This window comes from Magallana gigas, chromosome 1 (genome assembly GCF_963853765.1).
Source record: "Magallana gigas chromosome 1, xbMagGiga1.1, whole genome shotgun sequence".
Classification (NCBI taxonomy): Eukaryota; Metazoa; Mollusca; class Bivalvia; order Ostreida; family Ostreidae; genus Magallana; species Magallana gigas.
This window is the reverse complement of record NC_088853.1, coordinates 11,900,469-11,916,042: the sequence shown is the minus strand read 5'-3', so window position 1 is coordinate 11,916,042 and position 15,574 is coordinate 11,900,469. Positions and strand designations below refer to the sequence as shown.

The window sequence follows — 15,574 nt, the reverse complement described above, 5'->3', positions numbered from 1 at the left end:
AAAACAACTTACCACGTTTTGGTATCACAAACCGGAAGTTATGCTAAACACAGTAATATTAAAATCGGTACGCACATCATGAACGGAATATATAGTTCCAAAATAGTTACCTTTAATTTCCCGAGTTTCTCTGAGACTTGGTCTACCACATTTCTCATGGATGATTGTGTGGCAGCTTTGTTTTTCTCGTCTGCTTTAATAATTGACTCCACTTATCATAAGCATTTTCTACAGACGCCAGCGTTACTCTCTTGAGATCGAGGTCCGATTTGTTGGTTACTTTCCGAATACAATCCATCCTTTCTGAATTAAGTTTCGGTTTATTTTGATATAACTTGTGAATGTTATCAGTCCCATCAGCTGTCGTTTCGTACTGTACGAACGAAAATCCGCATATAATACATGTACAGGCATCACCTAGAACACAAGTTGTCGTCGGTGTCATGGACTGCGCCATTTATGTTTTTAATCGCTTTGAACACCTCGGTCATCTACGTATGTCGATAAAAAAAAGCCGGGAAGTTCCAAGAACTCGTCCAATGAGTCGGAACAAGTAATTTCATTGGTTAACTGAAAGGTCACACTGACGTGACTATACATGGAATGTTGTTGGATATTTGAGAAGCGGAAGCGGATTCAGAACGACTCTTGTTTCAATTAGATTGTGTAATTACACATATTCATATCACCAAATAAGTTAGGGACTTTATTTATAATTAAACAGAGATTATAACTAACGTCGTCGTGCGTTAACAATTTACATTTTTGACTTCTTTTAAAAAACTACAAGGCTGATTGTTATCATTTTTGGTGTGAGGCATCTCTATGGCAAGAAGAATCTAAATTGTGAAATTTATGGCTCTTCCATCCCCTAGGCACCACATGTGGGGCCAAATATGCCAAAAAAACCAACCAATTTTCAAAAATCTTCTTTACTCCCACACATGTTAGGGAAAAAATGGTTGCATAGTTATGATGTCCATAAAATCCTTTACCAAAATTGTGATGGCTTCTGGGTCATATGTTCAGGCTCTAGGGTGGGGCCAATACGGCCTTATAGTAAAAACGTATTAAATCTTAGAAAATTTTGTTCTCTCCTCTCATATATATTTGTTAAAAACTAAAGGAATGATTATGATGTCCATGAAGCCATCTACTAAAATTCATGAACCCTGGGTCAGGGGTTCAGGATCTAGGGTGGGGGGCAATATGGCCATATAGTAAAAATGTATTAAATCTAATTTTTTCAGAAATCTTCTTTTCTACTTCTATATAAAGATGTTAAATCTAAATGCATGGTTATGATGTATATGAAGCCCTCTATTAAAATTGTGAAATTCATGGCCCCTGGGTCAGGGGTTCAGGCTCTAGGGTTGGGCCAATATGGCCATATAGTAAAAATGTATTAAACTTTAGAATATCTTCTACTTTCCTCCCATACATATTTGTTAAAAACTAAATGCATGATAATGATGTCAATGAAGCCCTCTACTAAATTTGTGAAATTCTTTACCCCTTTGTTGGGGGTTCAGGCTCTCAGGTGGGGCCAATATGGCCATATAGTAAAAAATGTATTAAATTTAAGAAAATCTTCTTCTCTACTCCCATAATTATTTGTTAAATCTATATGCATGATTATGATGTCCATGAAGCCCTCTTTCAAAATTGTAAAATTCATGGCCCCTGGGTCAGGGGTTCAGGTTCTAGGATGGGGCCAATATGGCCATATAGTAAAAATGTATAAAATCTTTAAAAAATCGTCTTCTCTACTCCCATATATATCTGTAATAAACTAAATGCATGAACATGACGTTCATAAAGCCCTCTACTAAAATGTGAAATATGAATCCTGGGTCAGGGGGTCAGGCTCTAGGGTTGGGCCAATGAGGTCATATAGTAAAAATGCATTAAATATTAGAAAATCCTTTTCTCTACTTCAATATATATTTGTTATAAACTAAATGCCTGGTTATAATGTCCATGAAACCCTCTACTAATTTTGTGAAATTCTGGTCACCTATGTTAGGGGTTCAGACTCTAGGGCGGGGCCATTATGGCCATATAGTACTTAAAAAATCTTCATGTAGGCAAAAAACTGAATACATGGTTATGATGTCCACTAACCCCTCTACCTAAATTGTGAAATTCATGGCCCCTTGGTCAGGGATTTAGGACATAGGGGGGGGGGGACATTATGGTGTAAATGCATATAATGTTTACAATTTTTCTTATATATTCTCACACATCTGTATAAAAAACTGACTTATAATTATATTTACCAGGAAGTCTTCTCCTGAAATTTTGATTTTCATGTCCCCTGGAGTAGGGGTTTTGAGTCTAGGGCCAAAAAGGGATGTATAGGTGTTAATGCATATAACGTTAAAAATTATCTTCTTTACTCCCACACATCTCAAAGGAAAACTGAATTCTTAATTTTGTAGACCAGATCTTTAAGTTTTTTGGCAGAAATTATAGGTAACATAGTTCTTTTTGAAACATTTCAGACAAAGAGGTGCTTGTCATTACAAATTTATAATTTTCCACTCCAGAATGAAACCTTATTAATTAAATGCATAAATGAGACTCCTCGAAAAGATTGTGTATGGGTTATATGCTACTCAGGTGACCGTTAGGCCAAATGGCCTCTTGTTTATGGTACACCGTGGTTTAGCTGTGCTATAACAGCTGCAGTGTATCCAGATAAATCATATTCAGATTATAAATAAAGTTAAACTGAAAAAAAATATTGACAAAAATATGGAAAAATGGTTTGTTTCCGTGCATATTTCAATAACACAAACCTTTTAAAGCACGATATTGAACTTAAAAACACAACTTCGAGGTGTCACCTTTCTCGTCGTTGTCGGAATGTTTTGCTAATAATGACGATACATCTAGATCCATCTCGGAGGTTAATGCGATCTCACATTTCGTCTTCTTGGGAGGATTCAAAACCTTCGATATACTTTCTTGAATAACGGCATTTGTACGTTTATTCTTCCTAACAGCCGATTCGGACCTTTGACCGATTCTGCTCACGATATCTTGCTCGTCGACGCCCGCTAGATACAGCTGAGTAGCACAGGCCCTTTTACCGGAATGATTTTTAAAATTCCCAACAAGTTCAACGTTTGTGATTATTTCTTTTATCAGACCCTTGATTTTGTTTATTCCAAGAACCTGCTCGCTGTACTTCCCCTGCGAGATGATCATGAACAATTCAAAAAAATGTTAGTATTTTGAAGACCTTTTCAAAAAAAATCAAGAAAACGTGGTTGGCCCCTTTAATAGGGGCCAAGCCTCTCGTAAACTCTATTACAAATAACTTAAAAACGATCAAGATTTTGTAATGCATTATAGAAGCAAAGTTGTTGATCGTAACAATATCTATCGGGTAAAATCATTGCCACATACATTTATTACGTAAGTATGGCTTTTTATGGGCCAAAGTACTTAAACTTTGACGCAATATATCTAGAGAAGGAGACATATTTTGTCTACCATTGTAGAAGAGAAAATGTTTGCATTGATGATTGTAAGGAGCTCAATAAATCAAACCACTAATGTCTGTCCCCATTAAGGATCTAAAGAGCTGGCCCCTAAAATATTCATTCATTTGTATCTCAAAAAATTATCAACATTTTTAGATGGGTGTATGAACAAAGAATGTTTGTATTCGTGATACCTTTCATATGACCTCAAGAAAAAGGGATTGGCCCCTGTAATTAGGGGCCAAGCCACTCGTAAAGTCTTTTACCCATACCTTTAAAACGATCAAGATTTTGTAATGCATTATAGAAGCTAAGTTGTTGATCGTAACAATATCAGTGTAAAAAACGCATTGCCAAACCCATTGATGGCGTAAATTGGGATTTTTAGGGGACTAAAATCTTAAATCTTTGATGTTCTGTATATGAAAAAGCAAAACATTTTGTTAAGCATTTTAAATGATACTGACAATCGTATAAATTATCCAAAAGAGTGTGGTTGAGGGAAAATTCTGAAATTTCATTGATATTTTAATCGTATTGTTTAAAAATTGAACGGAAGACCTACTCATTATTCGTAACAAGAACGTATCTAGTATCTATTTGTTTCCATTATTCTACAATTACATTGATCATTTATGGTAACATTTGCAGATAAAATGTCTTTCAAATCTGTGACTTTCATTAATTATCTGTGTCTTTCATTGATAAATACTGAAAACTCAGTATCATTCCCCATATAAACTAGTTGCCGTGGTTACAATCTGTTTGATCACTTTATTAAAAACATTCAGACACACAATCCAATACTGTGGAATCATTAAAATTCGTGGAGGCTCAATTTTCGTGGAATTCGTTGGTACATCTCATCCATGAATTATTAAATTAGAGTAATAAAGTCATATTCCCTATATAGGTTTAAGAGAATACACGAAATTACGTCCCCACGAACCTGTAAAATCTATGCAATCCACGAAAATTGGCCTCCACGAAATTTAATGATTCCCCAGTATAAACTTTAAATGACTGGCCCAGCCACCTTTTCAGTGCCCTGCGCGGCCCCTGCTCCTAATCACTTAACCTAAAAATACAAATCTGCTCTTTGAATACCATCTGACCTTTCTTCAATCTTTCTATCCATCTGTAAACTTTTTAATATTACCAGGGGTTTTCCTTGCTTAGTTTTGGGTCTGACTAACGGACCCATTCCCAATCCAAAAATTACCAATATTTTACCAAATCTATGCAGATCCATTTTTCCCAATCAAGTGTCAATATTTTAAATATCAGAGCATGTTCTGCTGGTATTCCTATTTCTGAATTCTACTTTATACAATACTTGTTCATTCTCTATTCTAGATAAACACGATAACATTTTCAGAAGAAAAAAAATTATTTATATAAACCATTTTTTACTTGAAGAAAGAACATATTTACCTTTTAGAACTCCTTATTCCTTTATTAACAATTCTTAATATTTATGAACCCAAATTCAGTTGTTAGTAGCTATTGACACTTGTCATCACAGTTGGTATTACATGTAAATATTTTCTATATTTCAATGCAATTCCAACCAACCCTTAAAAAACATTAAAAAAAAATAATAAAAATTGGTATCCTCATTTACATGTACTACATAAATACAAACTATAACATACACAAACTAAGAATAATAACTATATCTTGTTCACACCTCAAACTTTGCAGATATTTTTCCCAAACACCAAAAAAAAAAATCTTTTAAACATTTAAACATGTTTTCAACAAAATATACAAAATTTCTAATTAGTAATATATACATTGAATAAAACAATAGCAAGAACATTCAAGACAAACTTTGAATACAACATACTGATCACTGTTTATCCGAGTCAACATATTTATATACAGTGCAATATATATATATATATATATATATATATATATATATATATATATATATATATATATACTGTAAAACGAGAAAATTTGGCGCATACGTATTTTAGCGCAAACGCAAGTGCTAATACATTAGCGCAAATAAATTTTAGCGCACGCGTCTTTTTAAAAAAAAAAATATTAGTTTAAATTTTCTTGTTGGATCCACACCCGTATTACTAGCTATATATTTTGTGGTCACTCAAGCACGCAATTACAATCGCATTGAATTATAACTCACGTACATAGGTAAACATATATTATAGTCACTCTTTCCGAGGTGTGGTCATTGCATGGACGTGTCATAATGTCGATCTTAAACTTTATCAAAAAACGGAAACGTGACGAGTTTCTACCTGATCCAGAAAAAGAAAACAGCAAAGAAGAAGCAGAATTATGTGAATTTATTAATGATTCTTTAGAACTGCCGAAGACACCAAAGCGGGAAAAACGGGACACGTATAATGTATATTCTCCCGAAATAAGAGCCAAAATTGGAAAATATGCAGTAGAGAACGAAGTCATGAATGCTTCCAGACATTTTACCTCGGAACTTGGTTCACCCGTGCGTGAAAGTACTATCCGTAATCTGAAGAAAGCGTATATGAAAAGCAGAGACAGAACACCTTGCCGTAGAGTTTTAGAATTACCGAAAGGAGACAGGGGTCGACCACTGATGCTAGGTAAATACGACGAGTTAGTACAAAACCACATACGAAAATTAAGATTGAACGGGGGTATCGTCAATACCTGGATAGTTATGTCCATCTCACGTGCAGTGCTAATGTTTCATCAAAAATCTCTGTTAAGTGAATTCGGCGGGCCCATAACAATAGAAAAGTCTCTGGCAGAATCGATTCTCAGGAGAATGGGGTACGCAAAACGGAAAGGGATTAAGTCCGTTAAAGTCCTTCCCAGTGATTTTGAAAACGTAAAAGCAGATTTCCTACAGCGAATTAAAACAGTTGTCAAGAAGCACTCCATCCCAGAGTGTTTGATTATCAACGTTGATGAAACAGGTGTCAATATTGTTCCTGTAGGAAACTGGACTATGGATCTCGAGGGAAACAAACAAGTTAAGATTACGGGTTTAGATGATAAGCGTCAGATTACTGTGACTCTGGCGTCCACCGCATCAGGTGTTCTTCTCGATCCGCAAGTCATCTATGAAGGAAAAACTCCTGCATGTCACCCCAAGTTTAAGTTTCCCGAGGGTTGGGCCATTACGCAGTCAGAAAACCATTGGGCAAACTCAGTGACAACGAGAGAGTAAGTAAAAATTACTATAAAATATTATCAATCTAAAACAGAAAGTTGTTAACTTTCCAGAGTAATATGACTAACTTTTACGGGGTTTTTTTCAGGCTGGTGAACTCAATCATTATTCCCTACGTTAAATCAACTAGAAAGCGACTTGGTATCAAAGCGACATCGAAGGCATTGTTACTCTGGGACGTGTTCAGGGGTCATCAGGACGACGAGGCTCGCGCGATCCTAAAACGCAACAACATAGAATTAGTCTACATACCCCCCAACTGCACAGATCAGTTACAACCACTTGACCAGTTAGTAAACAAAGAATTCAAAGGTGCTCTGAAAAAAGAATTTCAGAAGTGGTACGCCGACTCAATTCTCGATAAAATGTCTGAGAAAAGTGACGACGAGAGCGTTGTATCTTCAATAAACCTCAAGTTATCCGTATTAAAACCCGTGCATGCCCAGTGGCTCGTCCGTGCTATTGACAGTATTACTGCAAGAAAAGAATTGCTTGTAAAGTCGTTTGAAACCACAGGAATTCTGAATGTGATATGATCATTTTAATTCATGTTTTATATGAATGTTTTGTAAGACGTTTTATTGACAAACGTTTTATAGTTTTATCATTGTGCATTTTTATCCATAAAGGACTTTTAAACTTCTAAAACATGTAAAGAACAGTAATAAATGATTGTGCAATGTTCGTTTTTTAAGTGAATAAACTGGTAGTAATCGTGTACTGTCAGCGTGAATGATCGCTACGCTTGATCACATTTTCACCTCGAGGCGCTAAAGAGAGTTGACACGGGGAGAAACCCAACTATGAAGGTGATAATGATAGGTACTAACAAGCCAATCAATTATATTATTTAGTCCATGTTTATTTGGCAAATCCATTCTGTTTACCTGTATGAGTGTGTAATACACCGCATGGCCGAAATTACGTAAGCGCGCACTTCCAGTGCAATGATATAATAAATAGACCGTAGTGATGATTTGAAGCCTGAACAAAGTGAATAGTATGGAGAACCTTTGGCGCACTACAAATTTTAGCGCTCAGAGGCGCTTGCGCCAATGGCGCTAAAATTTATAGTGCGCCAAGTTTTCTCGTTTTACAGTATATATATATATATATATATATATATATATATATATATATATATATATATATATATAAACTCTAACTATACATTAAATATACAATTCTCCCACAATATACTTTTGCATCAGGAAAATTTAATATACATATCCTTTAAACTGCCAAACTCCTTTTAATTGCAACCATGATTCATTTTCATTAACATTATAATTGATCAGCATATGTCAAATACAATAACAACATCTCTCTCCTAGACTTAAAACGTTCTAATTAAATGACCCCTACTCATCGTTGGTCTGATTTTAAATAAAGAAAAATTTCGACTTCAAGCATATTGGTTTTGAAAAAATAAAACAAATCAGATAAAAAAAAAAAAATTCCTGTCGTATTCCATTGTCGTACCAAACTAAACTCAAAAAAATATTGATCTCGATTACCATAACGTCCAACCCAACGATTATATATTCTCATCTAAAGAAGGGTGACATGTTACTATGCCTCACTCCATCTCTCTGTCGATTCGTCAATCAGCAGTTTGTTCATATCTCTTTTCCAAATATTGCACATAAAATAAGCGAATTTGTTATATAGTGATTTATCATAACACTATCTTTAGTTCAATTTAGGGTAAATTAATAGTATTTCATCAGAATTATGCCTCATGGACTTAAAAAAAAACAACAACTTTAAGGTCAAGATCTAGTTAATGATTCCAGACTGTCTTTCTGGTGCTTGAACCATTATGACGGCACAATTGTCTTGATGAATCTTTCCCCGTATTTTATGGCTTAAAAGGAATTATGTAGAAAATAATACAATATTTTGACATTCTATATTCAATCAAATAAATCTATCGATATTTACAGATCAAAATTAAATGTCATCACATGCTTGTAACATTATCTTACTACTTTTAGGATTTTCTACTTCAGCATGTGATATTATCATTTAATTGCGTCCACATGCGTTCTATTTCCCCCGCTGAATAAGGATGCCCTGTTATTAAGTTCCTGAAGTGTCCCCCACACGGTTCTTTAATTCTGGTAATGCAGCTAAAGCCCGGATGTCCAACTGCGTGAGCATTTATATATTTCCTACACATTCCAGTTATGTACACATCCTCAATAAATATGGATGGCACTTCGCTCGTTGCCAGGTAAAGCTTGCCGAAGATATCACCGGATATGACATATGCTGGGCCGCCAAAGTAATCAGGGAAATAATCTGGTTTGTATTCCTCTTTTGAGATGAAATATTTTGAAAGCTTATTTCTGATCACACTCCCGTTTGTTACTTTACATCCAATAATCGAATTAACTGGATTAATTTTTTTAAGATAATTTATTAGAAGATAAGAATTTAAAAACACATCGTCGTCTACTTTAAGAATATATTCGGTGTTGGTACAATGGACGTAAACCCATTGTAACAAGGCAGTTATCTTTATTACTAGATATTTATATTTTTCCTTGATATTTAGTTCAACAATGTCCATGTATTTTTCTTTCTCCATGGCAAACGTTTCCTTTATATTTTGGTCGAGTTCGTCAACTTCTTTTCCGACAAAGAAAATCAATCGTAAAGAAGTATCCTGTTTAACAACACTACCCCATGAATTCCTGATAGCCATCCTCTCTCTGAAATTACCTGCTCTACTAGGTACAGCCATTAAAAGGAATACAGAATGTTCACCTCCGCAATGACGAGGAGGTGGATGAAACTGCAAGTAGAAGTTCATCGAACGGGAGGTCGATAATGGTGTAAGGTATGTATTTGAAATGATCAACAGCATAATGTTTACACTTGATAGAATTCCAAGCATAAAAAAAACCGCTTTAATGCTGTATGTAAAAGTTGGTCGTCCCCATCGCAAACACGCCATTATGGTCATCTAAAAGTGAATCAAGAAAACAGTCTCATTGTCAAATTGATTGTTTTAAATTTCAAGACTTCCACCTCATTAACCAACTTATGAAACATTTATGATGGCTTTTCATTGTAAAGTAAGGTTAACATTTAGTGTACATAAACGTCTTGTTTCGTTTTTCAAAATAGGTTGATTGAGAACGATTTCTTTTTTTTAAACATCTGAATTTATATTTTTTTTTTCTTTGCAACCCTTTAAACGATTACAATTTCACTGACATGTAGTATCGAAGTAAAATCATTTAGTTTCGTACCTCATTTGCTTGAATAGATTCAGTCAATTTTTCTTGCATCAATTGTGTATGCAAACTTCAGAAACATTTGTAAAAATGCTCTCATAGGTTTATATCAGATGTTCCTCAAAATATTTGAAAGCTTACGCCCATGTACAATGTCATCTGCAAATGAAAAAAATCCATACAGCCATTTCCACGTTGAAATCGAGTGCAATGATAAATTGTAGTTAAATTTGGCGTCATAATGAAACCATATGGTGCTTTTTTATCTATAGCCTAAGCATTGCATACAAATGTACATTAATGTTGAGTAAACAACCTAATAGAAAACAGTTTCTTTCTCGACTAACTTTAATAATAAAATTACTCTTAAGAGCCTTTTCCGTCCTTGGAATTTCCTTTCTTATTTAAATTTTTTAGACCTAGTTTAAATTAAACTTGCCTTTTAAGATGTGCAAGAAAACCTAACTACCTGGGGTGCACAGGAGATGAATGAGATTCTGTGTCTTGCCAGTAACAATGTATACAATCACCCTTAAAATTATTAGCAACTGGGAAGGGGTGGGGGAGGTAAATGAGGGTTTCAAATACTACCACTGTTTACTTGCACTTATAGTATATTACACGAAGAATATTGACAAGCATTTCGTTTATCAATGTATGAGACAGGAGTGAGAGTGCAGGTTTGTCTAATTAACATCCTTTATTAAACTATTGACATTGTGTGAGGATTCGCTATTTTTTTTTACAATCAGTATTATCTTTTTATAAGATAACAGAATATTTTTTGTTTTAGCTCACCTGAGCTGAAAGCTCAAGTGAGCTTTTCTGATCACATTTAGTCCGTCGTCCGTTTGTCCGTCCGTCTGTCCGTCTGTAAACTTTTCACATTTTGAACTTCTTCTCTAAAACCACTTAACCAAATTCAACCAAATTTGGCTCAAAGCATTCTTATGGAAAGATGAATATTAATTGCAGAAATGAAAGAAAAATGTTCATTGAAAGTGGAGAAAACCTCAAAACTGTAAAAAAAAAAAAAAAAAAAAAAAGGAAAAAAAAGAGGGGGTGCATATTAAAAAATCTTCTTCTCAGGAACTACTGAGGCAAATTCAACGAAATTTAGCATGAATAATCCTAAAGGGATGGAAAATATAAATTGCAAAAATTATGGGCTAATTCTGTTTCAAATCTGAGTTATAACGAAAATAATAAGAAAGAAAAGGCGTTTTTCAAGCAATTATAGCATCCATGAGTCTTGGGAAAATGGGTAGGCATGACCGGGCCAGGGCAAAACAAAAGATTGACAGTTGTTATTCTGCCAATCTCATTAAAATTTCAAGATATTTACTGACCCAGTATATTTGTATTCGCTGTAAATATTGCTGCAAAATAATGCGTAATTGGAATTGACGATTGCCGATCTGCCCCGGCTTTTATTTTGCCCCGGCCCGGGTTTGCTTACCCATTTTACCAAGACTCGTATTCCATAATAATAAAACGAGGTTCTTTGTTTAAAGCAGCCATGACACTATCTGATAAACGGGTCGATCTGACTATGATGAATTTGTGTGTTGTACAACAGTTTGTGTACGAAGGGAATCTTTGAAACATGCAAAATACATTTGTGAAGTAAATTGAAGCTAAATATTTCAACGCGTTGACATTTTTCACATGACGGTGGTGTTAGCTTGTTGTGATTTTTGTTTCGTTTTCATTTATGCTTTGCGTTAACCTGGGAACTGTCGCTTATATTTCCTGATTTTTACATATCAAATCAAACAGAGACTTCGGTAAATCAAACAGTTTACTGTTTACCTGCGCAAATTAAGCAACATCTGATGTATTAAGAAAGAACTAAAATGCAATTCATTCAGGCTCTCGGTAATTCGGTATCATCTTTTGCGTTATGGTAGAATAATGCAATATGTTTTGTTAAGATGCTCGGCATTTTCTCGAGTTTATTCAGTTTAAATAGAGTTTAATATCGCTGACGGAAATATGTAGGTATATACATGTATTTGATTCATTTTGAAAAATAAATCGTGTTCTTTATTTGTTATAGTGCATGTTTCTTGTGTTTAATTGTTTATATTTTCTTTTTACTTACCATATTTGAGTGTTAAGCTTCGAATTATAAGCAAGATACAGAGATTTGCTAACAATTCTATGTTTGTACACAGATCTGAGGCCATTCATTTTTTTCCATTTCAAATGCCGAATAGGAAATACCAAATTATAAATCTTAAGCTGAATGTAATGAACTCATGTGAACAAACTATGACTCAAACCTAGCAAAATTTTGAGCTCATTTTGCTTATAATTCTACGAGTGACGTTGAAATTTTGCTTGATCATTAGAAATTCTATATGAATTAGAGTATGTTAGATACTTGTACACAAAAATTAAAGAATGATATGCGGTATATAACTACTCTCTGGGGCCCCCTCTTTATACAATGAATAATGTGAAATGTGACTAAATAAAAACGACATCCTTACAACAGTTTCCATAGTTCTGACACATTTCTGTTGCGGGGATAAAAGAATTATTGCTATTCCTTAGAAAATAGTACATCGGAAAATTATCCTGGTTTGTAGCCATTTATTTTTGAATAAAAATGAAAATATTGGGTGGGCCATAGTAAATTAGAGTGATGTGCCTGTCAATGCGATGACATTGATTTTTATAGCTCTTTAACATGTCACGTGACAACATTTTTCATTCCAGTGTATTCATCAATCAAGTGTGAGTAAAGTTATAAAAGTCACGAGTTTACGCGAGGTAAACAACAGTCATTTAATTATAATGGAGAAGACAAATTAAATTTTTGAATATTTTTATATAATTTGAGAAATTGAGCGCATTGAGGTGCAATTTTCTTCTTCACATATATACATGTAGAATTTTTTTGGATAATATACAATAACTATTATATTAAAAAAAAAAAATACAATAATTAGTAAGTAGTTGAGGAAGAAAATGTACCTATTTTGATCGCTTTATTAAGTGGTGGAGGGGGGCAGAACGAAAGTACAGGGAATTAGAAGTTATAAAACAGTGTACCCCTACCAAATTATAAGTTCTATATTTTGCGTAGAATTTTCTTATTCTGTGTAAAAACAGTATTTCATGAAGGTACAATGTCAAAGATTACGTGATTGCAAAAATAAGTGTAAAATTCGAATACTTTACAATATTTTTTTTTTGTTATTCTACCGAGGGCCATATAGCACATTATCTTTTGAACGCCCATTGTTGCTCAGATGAGCGATGTGGCCCCATGGGCCTCTTGTAAACAATCCCCATCTTTGATTCTATATAGTCGAGACCACCAGCGTAGTCTAATTATACCCTTCACAATCGTTTCACCTCTTTGTACTCCATTTCCCTTTAGCTTGCAATGCACTGACCTAGTTTTTAAACGTCAATGTTGACCTGGGAAAGCGCAAATAATGTGTTAGTTGTATATAGGATACATTTGTAGCTTTATCATTGAAATATCTTTTACACTCGCCCAGTAAATAACAAATTAACAGTATTATCTTCAAAGAAATTTTGTTTAGAGAAAGAAACCCAGCAATTATCTTATTGTTTAAGAATTTATTTCCTAACACATGTAATTTTAGTATTTCGGATATGTTCATGCCAACTCTTTCCTGAAAGAAGCTGTATTACACCGTAAACAACCCCTAACGCCGGGGAGTCGACAAAAAGTAGGGGGGAGTCGATTCCAACGCATAGGGGAGTCGATTTTCTTCGCTTGGGAGACGGAAGGAATTTAGGTCACGCCTTTTGTAGGTATTAATAAGAAGTATTTCCAAAAAATATACACCGCACGGAAGACAGCGATAATCAAACTTTGTGTCGGTCATTGGTCCGAGTGCTCTTTGCGTCTAGAAGTCTCAAACACTTCGAAACTATTTGACGAATTTCAAATTCACGGTGATCGGGTGGTCAAAATATGCATGATTTGAAAAATATATGACTTGCTTTGGGTTACAGACAGTTGAAACAGTCGAACAAATGATCAACCTTGTAAGTGCAATAATCAAATCTTAACAAACCTAAGGAAAAAATGAGTAATCAAGACATTTTCTGTTCAGATGTAACGGTAACGTAGGGGAGAGTCGATTTTCGGAAAACAGACCGCACGGGGGAGTAGAAAAATGAAATCCAATTCACTCTATCGGGAATGTTCAACTCATTTTTCCATAGTGAATAGCATTCAGACGAGGTCTATAAAAGTCGACTTCATCTAATAAATAAAATGGTTTTACTTATTCGCAGATATTTAAGCAATAGCAATAAAGACAGGTACATATACTACTCATTTTTTCCATTCAATTTCGTTTTTTGTTTTCATTTTTATTTAAATGAATTAAAAGAGAAAATATTTATTAAAAGGTATTTTCTTTTTATTTCTTTGTTGTTACTAGACCCATTGAAACGAACCACATGTGTTTGAACGTATTCGTAAACGTTTAATTGACTTCCAAGAACTACTTTTTAATCCAGTGTTTAGCTGATCAAATTTTAAAAAAATATTTGAAGATCTATATTGATTTTTTTTTTACATCAATCATTGATGTCTTTTTGTACTTTTAAGTTGAAATTGCGTGCGTTTTTTCTTTCTTTATTGAGCGATTTTACATTTTAGTAAAGCCACATAGAAAGCACGGACTATAAGTACTAACACGGGCTAAGTTCAAACTTCCAAGTAGCTATAGTTCTCATTACTATGGTAATCATCTTCATATGGCTGTTACTTATGTGTAACGTTTTGATAGTAAATAAAAAATAAAATGCTTTCTTTAGTGATTCATGCGGAATATGAAGATAGCAACATTGCAGAAAAGAAAAACAGTTAAACGTATTTTTTTCTGCAATGATTGCTACCTTCGTTAACTGCATGAATCATTAAATAAATCATTTCATTGTTTATATTTACATCTTTCTTTTAACAGATTAATAAATTGATCGTAAAAAGTAAAACTAGCTAAATTACGGTCGATGTACATCTATACGCTATAGAAAAGCAGCAGCCAAATCGTATTTAATTAGAAAGTGAGTCTGACATCATCATGATAATTTCGTGCAGTGATTTTTCCTAACTTGATGAAGATTTCGAGCTGTTGATAAACGAGGCGTATAGACTTCAATCCTGTCAGTTTCTACAGATCTATGAATTACACAATCAATGCTCGTAAGAAATAGAGGAAGGTGTACTTGGTGCATGTAAATATATAGTTATAGAAATGGAGGAATGACAAATCTAGTCTCGAACCCGCGACCCTTTAATTCGTAGCAGTACTGAGCCTATTATATATACACTATCACAAAACAAACAGTAAAACGCTTTCTTCAGTGATTCATAGGGTTATGATAGTAGCAAGCAAATCATGATATATACATACGTAAATTGATATCTCGGTCTATGTACTTTTCTTGAATGTTAATCACCATCATACCCGTATACATAACCAAAAAAGCATTTTATTGTTCAGATTAAGCACAGTTGATGACTGTATTATTTTTCGTACGATAGGAGTACAAATATGGATAATTAAATAATTCAACAGTCAAATATAGAATTTACGATTTAACTACAGATGCTTCAATCAGCACAAAAAGAAAAGCAGGCATTCTGTTCA

General features: G+C 34.1%; 2 protein-coding genes across 2 annotated transcripts; one reads left to right on the top strand and one right to left on the bottom strand.

Annotated features, from left to right (window-relative positions):
• Positions 1-5,624: 5,624 nt before the first annotated feature.
• LOC117688386 (uncharacterized) lies at positions 5,625-7,784 on the top strand. Its single transcript, XM_066083118.1, has 2 exons — positions 5,625-6,674; positions 6,770-7,784. Exons 1-2 carry the CDS (start codon positions 5,713-5,715, stop codon positions 7,215-7,217), a joined length of 1,410 nt encoding a protein of 469 aa, XP_065939190.1. The 5' UTR covers positions 5,625-5,712; the 3' UTR covers positions 7,218-7,784.
• Positions 7,785-8,689: 905 nt separating this feature from the next.
• On the bottom strand, positions 8,690-10,094 carry LOC117686917 (UDP-GlcNAc:betaGal beta-1,3-N-acetylglucosaminyltransferase 7-like). The gene is made up of 2 exons (XM_034462793.2): positions 9,942-10,094; positions 8,690-9,652 (listed from the first exon to the last, which is right to left on the bottom strand). Exons 1-2 carry the CDS (start codon positions 9,978-9,980, stop codon positions 8,690-8,692), a joined length of 1,002 nt encoding a protein of 333 aa, XP_034318684.2. The 5' UTR covers positions 9,981-10,094.
• Between the last annotated feature and the right edge of the window lie 5,480 nt (positions 10,095-15,574).

Coding starts and splice junctions, on each gene's coding strand:
- LOC117688386 (XM_066083118.1), top strand. CDS start 5,713: ATGTCGATCTTAAACTTTATCAAAAAACGGAAACGTGACGAGTTTCTA. Junction 6,675..6,769: donor AACTCAGTGACAACGAGAGA/GTAAGTAAAAAT, acceptor GGTTTTTTTCAG/GCTGGTGAACTCAATCATTA.
- LOC117686917 (XM_034462793.2), bottom strand. CDS start 9,980: ATGCAAGAAAAATTGACTGAATCTATTCAAGCAAATGAG. Junction 9,653..9,941: donor AATCTATTCAAGCAAATGAG/GTACGAAACTAA, acceptor ATTCACTTTTAG/ATGACCATAATGGCGTGTTT.